Below are 11,472 nucleotides of genomic sequence, written 5' to 3'. Positions count from 1 at the left end.
TGTTTATTGATGAACCCACCATTCCCCGAATTGCTCAACATCAGCTTTTTCATTCCGTCGGATGCGGTGTCTCACGTGTCCTCGTTGTCGGACTGCACATTGTAAGCGTTAGCGGAACTGAGTAATATCCAGTCCTTTCTGTAACAAGTAACACGCTTCAGTTCGCGGCGATAGTTTTGCGTATTGTGGCCCAAACTCCATACATTCAAATGTGTGACAGACATGCGCATCCATAGCTCACTGACCCGGGTCGTGGCGCACATCCTCGAATAAATCCAACCCCTGGAAGAGGGTGGTTACCCCTTATTGCAACAGTAGTCACGGTGATGGCGACGAAATCCAGCCATTTCGTGAGGGAACGCACGTTGTTTTTCAAGCCACCAGTCGAGGCGATGCAAAACCATTCTCTCCATCAGTTTCCCCATACAGCTTGTCAGGCTCACCGGGCGAAAGGAGGATAGGGCATTTGGGGGCTTGCCTGGTTTCAGGATGGGAACAACCAATGCCTCCTTCCATGTATGTGGTAAAGATCATTGTTGCCAAGATGTATTATAGACATGAAGGAGAGCTTGGAGTGACCGGCCGTCAAGGTTTCGTAGGGCGGCATAGGTGATTTTATCGGGCCCAGGGGACGAGGCGGCGTTCACAAGCTTCAACGCTGCCTTTAGCTCGATTAGTGTGAAGTCGCGGTCCATAACTTCCGGGGGACGGGGCCAGTCTTGGTGAAGTTCAGCCGTCAAACTGTGGACAAAACTGCGGTGTAGGGGCGTGGTCGAGGCAGCCGCCGGAGTCGTTAGTGCCACACAGAAGTCCGTCGCAAGCGTGTTTTCGTCTACACGCTGAACGATAGCCAAGGCTGCGAGAGGATTCTTTTGAGGGGGCGCATCCTTCAGAGATCGGATTGTCCGCCAGATCTTCGTGGCCGGATCAAACGGTGAAAGGTGGTGGCAAAACTTACGCCAACGCTTCCTGTCCTCGTTCTTAAGTTCTCGTGTTACTTTAGCTTTCATCCGGCGGTATTCCACAATGTCCGTAAGTTGCCCTGTCCGACGAGCCGTTCTTTCTGCTCGGCGACGTAATGCTCTAAGGTGATTAATTGCTGGGGAATGGCCGACATGGCCTGTTACCCGTTTAGACATGACCACCGCGTCCTGAATACCGCGGGTAATTGCTTGAGAGAGAGCCTCTGGGGACATACCGGTGTGCACAGATGTTCTGAGGCCCGCACGAAAACGTCTCCAGTTTGTGAAAGAAATCAGTCCAGCAGTGGCTGAGAGGGGCAGTCTGTCGTGCGAAATATATAGAGGAAAATGATCGCTACCTCTAGTGTCGACGTCCGTAGCGCACGACAAGTGGCGAATTATGCCGGTTGAGCACCACGAGAGGTCCAATACATCAAGTGACGTTGGGGATCGCATGTAAGTGGGCTCGCGGTTGTTCAGCAGGCACATGTTATTATTCTCCATTGCCTCCAACAACCTCCTTCCCCTACTGTCCGTCCTTCGGCTTCCCCAGGCCGAGTGATGTGCATTGAAGTCCCCCAGCACAAGCGCCGGGGCTTCCAGAGAACCAAGTAAGCGTTCGAGGTCACTCCACGGGACCTGTACCGCGGGACGGATATAGATACTGACGACCGTTAACACCATGGGGCCAAGGCGGATCCTGCAGGTGACGTAATCATAAGAGCGATGACAAACTGACCCGATGGGTGCAGCAACGAGGTTATTGCGAACGTATAGCGCTGTTCTGCTCTCAGGGGAATGATGAGAGCGATAGATTGTGTATCCATTAACACGATGTGTACAATCCATGCCGTGTTCGCATATAGCTATGAAAGGGAACTTGTACTGTTGTAGATTTAAAACGTACGTTGCTTTCCTTTCCGATCGCTCTTTCCCTCTGACAAAAGAAACGTCCACCCAGTTTCGAACAATCCTTCCCTTGCAGCCTTCCTTTCGCAGACAGGAAAGGGCCACCATTGGAAAGGTTGCTGATAGGCTACATTTCATTGCAGCTCTCGCCTTTCGTGGACACGCTATCGGCTGTCTTGTTTTCTAGCTCTAGCTCTTGTTTTCTTATTGGCTCAAGCAGGAGCCCTGCTCTGACGTATGATGTTCATGTTGCAATATTTGGCAACATATACCGCGTGGGTATCGTTACTACGTCAACGTTAGCACGTGTGGTCATTGGAAACGAAATACAATAGGCGATTCTCTGATTCCCATTCAAATAAGCGCTCATGGTGCAACGCGTGCCCCATGCAGCACTGGGATTTCTTGAAATCGTCTGTTGTGAAAACTACGTGGTACAACTTTGAAACATTTTTGGCTGAAACTAAGGGACGATAGCTTGTCTTTAAGACGCGGTTTGCAGAGTGATGCTCTGTATTCTCTCCGTCAGACGAGCTGCTAGAAGCAATAAAGGTTCATTTCGTTAGGAGAGCATAAGTCAAATTCAAAACTATCACTAGATAAAGAAGGCGAACTTCTGACGAAGGTATCTTTTTTGCTTCATAAGGAAAGGAACAAAAGCAACAGAGGGAAAGTCTCATTGAAAAATTTGGGCCTTAGGCCCGTAGAGCGCGCTGTGATTACCTTTGGGCTTCATCAGTGCCTCGAGCAGACCATGTGGACATCAAGCTCTAATATCGCAATTGCAATGTGCCCCCTAAAGTCAATAATTAAAAAGTTGGTTAAAATATCTCTGTTAATTTGTCTCTAACAAGGAAAAATACGGTTTCGTAGTAACAGCCCGATCGAGAAATCCCATGACAACAGTAAAATGCAAATTTGTTGCAGATAATGAAGAACTTCACCACGTATATCGAGCATGTAGTCAGCGTGAACTCTGATCTGTACCATGATCTGACAGAGCGGCTAGAGGCCATGTGAAAACACTATTGGGGTATTGTTCGCGTTGACACCCGCACTACCTCCCTGACCTAACATCACGGCGCAACGGCAAGCATTGTTTTCATTCCTGGGCTTTGCAAGGAGCACTGGTCTCCTCTGCACGCTTTAGCTGAACTCATAAGTGTGACTTTAACGCCTTGTGCAGAGACATTACCTGGTCGTGACGGGGTCATGGGTTGACTGCTGGGCTCGTGCTGCAGATGATACGCGGCATATGAAACTTCGCGTTACAATGAACTTGGATGATTAGGACACTTATCCCTGTGTTTATCGTACTGACGAATGACACATGGGGCAGTGAGCCACAAGTTCACTGTTGAAGTTCCTCTCGCCGTCACGCTCTCCTGTCCGCCGTCCTCTCCGTAAAAAAGCTATCCTAATCAATACCATTAGCCTGCGGTTTTCTATGTATGCATAGGTCAACCGTCTAAGGCAAAGACCAGGACAACACGGAACGAACACGAACTCTAATTTCGTCCTGAATTCATTTATTGAGCAACCTCCGTCGGTGGACCCGAGAAAGTGTGAAGCAGAAGACGAAGAAGAAGATGTACATCTTGCTTCTTGCATGCCTGCCGTCGAACAGTACCCTTACGTGCGTGCAATACGTTGGAGCACTATAGCACTAATTTCGGCAATTTACGTCTTCCTCTGTGCGGAATACCACTTGAGTACGGAGTCATAGAAGTGGATCTTGCCCGCGCCGCTACCATCATTCCTCTTGGTGTTGCAGTAGGCCTAGGTCATGGAAGATGCCGAAGGCAAACGTAAGCGGCAGCAGGATCCGCCCAAGTCATCTGCTAAGAAAACGTCAGGAAAGAAAGGCAAAGCTGCGACACTCTCTAAGAAGTCCGAGTCGCACGCGAAACACGCCGGCTTCTCACCATCTACGCCAGACGAGCCCCCAAAACATGACCAACAGCAACAGGGTATGTTTGCTCCCGACCTTGCGCACCGACGTAGTACCAGGGTTGACCTCGGTGACTTGAATTGGAATGCTGCCCCTAAAGACAGACGGCCAACAATGCACGCTGTGAACAAAGAACACCTGCTTCCGAAGGGAAATAATATTGAACCCCCGTTAATGGAACTTATGTCAGATGTCGAAGATGTTACGTCTCAGCCAGCGGGTGCTACTTCTGATCAAGATGAAAAGCGTGAAAGCGAGGGTGAAAAATGCCAAGATCCACCTCGGAGGAAAAGCATCTTCAGAATGTTCAGCTGGAAACGCAAGCCTGATTCTGCGAATAAAGCCATTTTTAATCTGGATCCCCATCCCGCGCCGGACGTCGACGACCCATCGAAAGAGAAACGTGCGGAAGTCGAAAAACTTATAACGGAAACACCACTTGAAGTCTCGCCTCATGCCTCTGGAGCTGTTTCTCCACATGAACCATCAACGGCAGTGGGTTCCAAAGTGACACAGCAGAAAGCTGATGCTCAGGCTCCGAGCAAGCAGAAACGACATCCGCATAAAAAGCATCCTGCATTCATTGCCGGTTTTGCGAAGATATGGGCCATCATTACAGGAAAGAGCAAAGGTGAGTTGTTGCCAGTTATTGTTCCTTGCCGCTTATTGGCTTTGCCCTGAAGAATCTGATGTAAGGGAGTCTCGATATCACAACTTGTACCCATTGCCTATTCTGGCGGTACGTGCTCGATCTGAGAGGTCTGTGCTTTTCAGATGACGTCAACGCCCCAGAGCGAGAACCACTTACCACAACAGAACTCATCTGCGTTGCAGTCACGATTCTTCTTCTTCTTGTCCTTGTGCCGGCGATAGCATACCTCCTCGTCATCTTTTTCTTGGGGCATTCAGGAACAGGCATCATATTCGACTGTACCTCGTCCGAATGCAGGGAAGTAAAGAACAGCCTGACTTCAATGCTCAACGATGCCTTCGATCCGTGCACTGACTACTTTGGCTATGTATGCGACAAATGGCTAAAAACCCAAAGCGTCCACAGTTTCATCGAGTACACAATTGGGGAATTCCATCGTCACTTCAACACCAATCTATTTCGTTCCGAGCAAATCCCTGTAGACAAGTATGGCATGCACGTCTTGACCAGACTTTACAGGACATGCTATAGGTTTATGGAATCCAGCAACTATACTCTTCACACCATTGCTGCCTACACTAGTGACGAGCTTAACATACCACAGCTACTCAACGTGGGAAGTTTGGGCGAACAGTTAACTTATTTAGTTAACGCGTCACTAAGCAGAGGTTTTTCTACGATCTTCAGCCTGCATTTTGAGAACAAGGAAAAGAAAGCTTACCTCTACCTGAAATCTACAGCCTCGGTACAAGAACGCATGGAAAGCGCTGTACACGAAGCTTCCTTTAGATATCGGGACTACGACTTCAGTCCCCACATGGAAGGTTACGTGAGAGACGTTGTCAAGGTAATATACCAGAAGGACGATGCTGAGTCATATGTGCTTCAAGTGTTGAAGTGGGATCGGCAATTCGACAGCCTTCTGAAAAAGCCTTGTAACGAAGAATACAAGAGAATTAAGAAGACGGCACCACTATTCTATCCCGTTAGCGTCAGTGAAGTCATCGACTTGATAAACAGCTTAGCACCACCAAGACTAGCGTTGACTCCAACCCATGACACTATGGTGGTGTGCGGATTCGACACCATTGACGACGTACTGCTAACCATGAGCAATAGCACGCTTATCGCCAGAGGTATCTACTTCGCCGTGCATTTGATGACGAACGTTCTGCGCCTCTTCAACCTACGGCAACACCTTATTGGAGCTTCGTCGGACATCATAATCACGACCTGCTTTAGAATCACCCAACAGGCTCTGTTTCACACGTGGCCCTACTTGGTGACACGGAAGATGGATTACAGCCGCAGGGCAGAAGAAGCGAAGGGTCTCGCAAATTCGCTTAGCCGTATTACAAGGAAAGGCGAGGGAATTGAGTGGATGACAGAAATCAGCCGCCATGAAGTCGACACTGCCTTAAATCATCTGGATATTATTGCATATGAGGATACCGCGCTCGATAACATGCAGAGCACCTACGATCAGCTTCTACTTGAGGACGAGGACTTTCTGTTTACTTTTTTTGACATCAAGAGGTTCGAAACGAAATTGCTCCTGGATTGGCTTCCGACAACCGTAGGGAGCGCGTTAGCCACGCACCAGGTTGCATCGAACCTGTCACTCCAGAGTTTCCGCCGCGAGATGAAGAGTTGGATCTTCATCCCAACGGCGTATCAGAGTTCTCCATTGTTCCGGTACAACGAGAAAGCAGGTGTCCTTCCATTTTTCATGAATCACCCAACTTTGGGTGTCCTTGTGGCCAGAGAGATGGTACGAGCCATTGGACCTTCGAAACGGTGGGACATGGAAACGAGGAAATCGGTTAAAAGCTACATGGACTGCCTGGCGTCGATACGGGATTGGCTGGGCATCAGAGCTTTCGAAGGAAATGTGTCCTCTTGGCGTGCGGAAGCGTTCTCCTGGTCTCTGGGGTCGTATGTCTCTTACAACGCAATGCGTGCAATATTTGAACAGCATTCGAAAAAAAATTCGGCACACTTTGTAGCTGCGCAAGAACTGTACTTTATTCTGTCATGTCTCATGACCTGCTCCTCCGTTAACTCCGGACCTCTCTTTCTTCCAAGAGAACAGTGCCAGATTTCTCTTTTGAGCAACGTAGACTTTTGGAGGTACTACAATTGTACAGAGGTTGCTCAGTTGACATGCATATCGTCACTGTATCAGCCTGGGTAGTTCATACATGACGGCTGCTATCACGTTCTCCGCTGTAGTACATGCGATATGGTTTTTATTTTGTTGTACAGATTATCAATAGACAGTTACATTCGTCGCTTATCGCAACGCTATTCATACGCTACCTGTGATTGTGGCGACTCGAATGGAATAAATGGTACAGTATCATGCGACATGTCTTTGGTCTGATCACTAGGCTGTGGTGAGGAGTCATATTTCCGGACGCTCCAGCACCCTGATTGACAAGATAGTGTCCATCAACGTGTCCATCCAGTCAGGTAATAACGGTAAATAGGTTGACCAAAACTCTCATTTTAATCGGTATACCATGACATTTAATCCGTTTGCCATCCGAATTAATCCTCATTTCATTATTTTAATCCTCATTTCACATAATTTAATCAATTTTTCATGCAATTTAATCCAAGTGACTGTGTGGGCTACGCGACTTTCTTTTTGTATTTTGGGACAATTCCCATGTGTATGGGTATTGCACATGCTTTCCATTAATAATGTGGGTTTCTGCACAATAATGGGATACTGTGGGACTGTCAACCTGGATTATGCTATTGTGGGACTATTCCCATGTCTACGGGTTTTACCCATGGTTTTCATAAAAACCTGGGTTTCTGCACTGTAATGGGATACTGTGGGACTGCCAATGTGGATTGCGATATTGTGGGACTATTTCCATGTCTACACTCTTAGAAATGAACTTCACCACATAGCACGCTGCTAGCCAACCATCATCCCGAATGACAACGTTCTCGCCCCTGATTTGCTGAAAACGGGAGGAGCAGCCTATTTGTGCCTATTATGCACGGCACAAAATAGGCTCCTCCACCCATCACGAAGCCCGAGAACGCATGGCGTCTCCGAAGCGGTAGCAGACGCTCCGGCCTGGGCGACGTTGCTCACCTCGATCATGTGATCCGAAGTCCAATGAGGAGCGTTCTCACCACTTGCGTCACATAGTGACGTGTGTGGTGGCGCTCATCACGTGCCTATCGTGAAGGCGAAGGAGGGTGTTTCGCGCGCGGGAGGTTCGGGGAGCTATTGCAGGCGTCCCCGTTTAGCTACGGTTGCACTAATTGTGGGAAAACTGCTTTCGGCCGCCTAACATTCCATACTGACCAGAAATAGAAACAAAGTTGTGGGCCTCTAGACTGCTCCTTTAAAGTGAACAAATTACAGTGAAATGGGGGTTCATCTCACGGAGACAGGAATTTCTACCCGCAGCGTTAAGCCCCCCAGATACCTGCATTTCTGCTCGAATAACAAAACAGCTATGACTTCAAAAATTAACACATGCTAACAAACTACCATCAACTGAGAAAAACACCAATTTCCGCTGACATAAAATGACTGACCCGCACAAAGTAATGAGCTCCTGGAAACGACAAAATAAGTACAAAACTGCCTAGCCTTTGTTGTTGTTGCTGTCGTTAGTGTTTAACACGTCGAGAGTCAGACTTTTTAGCGTTTCTTATAAAAAAATAGGACGCGCAGCAGTTGCTTATCCCTGCGTGAAGTCAGTGATGTTTGTGAAGTCAGTGAAGTTTGCAGTCAATGATGATGGAATGATATTTTATTTTATTTGAGCCATTAGTGGCTCACCTGTTTAGTGAATGGTAGTATGCTTATGAACATATGCAAACTGGTTTGATTTAAAAATGAAAGGAGCTATAGTGTGTAGCGAATGCTGTTCTTCTTTTACCCGTTCCACTCCTTAGTATTTCGTGCAAAATATGTGGATGCAAGAAAATAAAAGTACAAAGGAATGAATCCCCTTCTGTATTTTAATTGCTGCACAAAAGCATGACACCGTTTTTTTTCTTGGATGTATAGACAACATTCATTCCTCAGTTGCTCTATTTCTTCTTTTTTTGTCATGGTCGACTGGCGATATTGTATTACATGCGGAGAGAAGAGCTATTGTTTCGCATTCGCATATGTGTGTTCCGAGTTTTGACGACGGTTGGATAACTATTGACCTGAGGAATAATATGGATTTATATGGTTGTGAATATACTTTGGTTTTTTGCTCGTTGTGGCCACAAAAAATGTGAGAGTGTGCGTGCGCGTTTGTGAAGCTGTGACCCCACTTGACAATTAAGTTCTTTGTGTTTGGCTTTTAGTGATATTGTCAATATTTCCGTATATTATGTCGACTGCGTGAAATTTTTGTTTTGAAAAATAAGGTTTATCGCGTTTTCAATAGAGTAGGGTGAGCTGCACATGATATATATGCTTTCTCCAAGCAGCGTGCTTTATTCTTATCGAATGGCTCACGCCTGTAGCGCGAATTCAGAAAGCAGAAGTGAATGGGTGTGTTCCTCAGTGTTTATGTTTGCCACGCAAGCTTAATTTCAGACAATATCGTATTGTTCTGCTCAATCATTTTCTGATAGTAGAAAATGTGTTTTGTCATGCTGGACACTTTGCTATTCGAGCAGAAGTGCACGTGTAATTTCTTATTTTTCACTGCTGCCCGTTGTCTCTGTGTTGTGTATGTGTGTTTGTGCAGCTGTGACCCCACTTAACCAGTAAGTTCATTGTGTATGCCTTTTCGTGTGACTCGAGTGATAAATTTATGTAGCACTGCGTGAAATGTTGACCGAAAAAATAAGGGTTGTTGCACTTGTTTAGCAGTGCCTTTCTTATTGCAATTTTTACCCGTAAAAATTCAGCATACATTGCATTACTCTGCCCAGGTAGAAGTGATTTTCCCTGTTCGCTTAAGAGAATTTTTGTGCCGTTGTTCTGTGCTTTTTTTTACACAGGGACAACGCAATTGTTGTGCTTGCGCGTGTCACGCAAGCTTAGTTTTCCTGGAGAAATTTCAGGGAATATCATTACGCTGTTCAATACTTTTGCGATGAGTAGAGAATGTGTTTTGTCATGCTTGACACTTTGCTATTCGAGCAAAAGTCCCTGTAATTTTTCACTGCTCTTTATTTCTTTCACTGCTTTTACACAGGAGAAATCCGCTTGATACAGCTGACTTGGACAGCTTGTGGACTTTCTTATCGCTTCAGACTTGCTGGACACTCTGTGAAAACTTCGGTGACACTGTGTTCGCACTATATCTGACATTGTGCAGTGAGTGATTCTCGGCGTCGAACGTCTCCCCCTTTCCTTTCCCCCGTCTTCCTTTATGCTTTATCCTGCTTGGTTGTTTGTTTGTTTGTCCTATTTTTCGTAGCTGACCTTTTTCTTTCTTTTTGTTTACCAACAAACGCGTTTTGGAGTAGCCAGTTCTGACTGGGTCGGGACTAACCTCTCCATATTTTTCTTTCCTTTCCAATCCAATCCAATCCAATACGCTAAGGAAATAACCAAGCGTTCTGCGCATATACCTCTCTCCCTGTTACTCCACTCGGAAAGCCCCATTGGCTACGGCGGCGCCCTCCCTCTTCCTTCTAGCTGCCTCCTCTCATGCGTAGAGACGCACTTGTACAGCCTATAGTCACTATAGTGTTCTATCAGAAGAAGTGTGTTTGTTTGTTTGGTTGATGTCGTTGCTTGACAGTATTCACTTTGCTCGATGTTGATGAAGTAAGCTGTTCATGATTATAGGTATTTGAGCGGAAATGCTGGTGTCTGGACGCGGAGTAGAAATTCCTATTACCTGGGTGGTAAATTAATTTTCTGCGCTTGAGTCTGCTTCACTGCAAGACTAGACGCTGTGGGTAGAAATGGGAATTGAGAAGAACTTGGAGCGCTTGACTGCTAGTAAGCCACGTTTTAATAGCAAAATCAGAAAAGAAAACACTTTTTTTTGTTTTAGTCGTGGGACCTTCCATTCGGTTATTGCGGCGATGGGTGCATTGAGCTACACATTTCTTCAAGCAGAGTTCATATTGAACAACTCGCGAATTCCGCGAATTCGCATGTTTGTTAGTTGACCTCAAGCTATTGTTGTTGTTGTTTGTGCATTTGTCGTGCTTGTAGCTGTGTTCAAGCTCCGTTTCCCATGTAAAAATTCAGAGTATGTATTATTTATGCTGTTCAATAATTTTGTGCCAGCGGAAATGGGTGTTTTTCTCAGTTGATGGTAGTTTGTTAGCATGTGTTACTTTTTGAAGTCATAGCTATTTTGCTATTCGAGCAGAAATGCGGGTATCGGGGGGCTTAACGCTGGGGGTAGAAATTCCTGTCTCCGTGAGATTAATCTGCATTTCGCTGCAATTTGTTCACTTTAAGTAATATTACTGAAAAATCCACAGCCACTGTGAATAAAAAAAGGGACGGTTTGTGTGCCTGCTCATGGAAGCAACTTGCAAATTGGAATGACATGTGATGGGAGCGAACTTTGAGCCCCGGTGCAACACTGGCATAGGCGGAGGGAGCATTACATAAAGCCAAAGGGTGAGCAGCGACCTTGAACATGCAGAGCAAGTTATTTTTAGGCTATGACGACTGCCAGGCCCGTGCATGTTGGGGCATGCATTGGGGTCGCCGCTATATAAGCACAAGGGGGCCACTGCGAGAGTTTCGCGGCCGCGCCAAGTGTGTCGCCACGGTAGTATCGATTGGGGCGCCATCACTTCGCAAGACTTCTTCATCATGAAAACAAAACCCGACTTAATAGGTGTACTTCTTCTACAACAACTGGACAAAGTGCGAGCCTAAGTTTCTTTGAGTTAACTTCTTCTCTTCCATTTAGAATGTGTGTGTCACGTGGTCACATTCCTTCAACCGCCAGCAAGCAATCCGAAACTTTGGGCGCGAGCTTTGAACGGTTGATCGTTGGAGTGGCAGCAACGGAAGGTGGAAGCTGGTGCGTTAGTGTGCGCTTTGT

At 46.6% G+C, this 11,472-nt stretch overlaps 1 protein-coding gene across 1 annotated transcript; it reads left to right on the top strand.

Annotated features, from left to right (window-relative positions):
* The first annotated feature begins 3,474 nt into the window (after window positions 1-3,474).
* Window positions 3,475-6,747, top strand: LOC135399610 (uncharacterized). Its single transcript, XM_064631337.1, has 2 exons — window positions 3,475-4,453; window positions 4,597-6,747. The coding sequence occupies exons 1-2, from the start codon at window positions 3,658-3,660 to the stop codon at window positions 6,666-6,668; spliced, it is 2,868 nt and encodes a 955-aa protein (XP_064487407.1). The 5' UTR covers window positions 3,475-3,657; the 3' UTR covers window positions 6,669-6,747.
* Window positions 6,748-11,472: the final 4,725 nt, after the last annotated feature.

Source organism: Ornithodoros turicata, chromosome 7 (genome assembly GCF_037126465.1).
Source record: "Ornithodoros turicata isolate Travis chromosome 7, ASM3712646v1, whole genome shotgun sequence".
In the NCBI taxonomy this organism is placed as follows: domain Eukaryota; kingdom Metazoa; phylum Arthropoda; class Arachnida; order Ixodida; family Argasidae; genus Ornithodoros; species Ornithodoros turicata.
The sequence above is the reverse complement of the archived record's forward strand: the minus strand, read 5'-3'. Positions and strand labels throughout refer to the sequence as shown.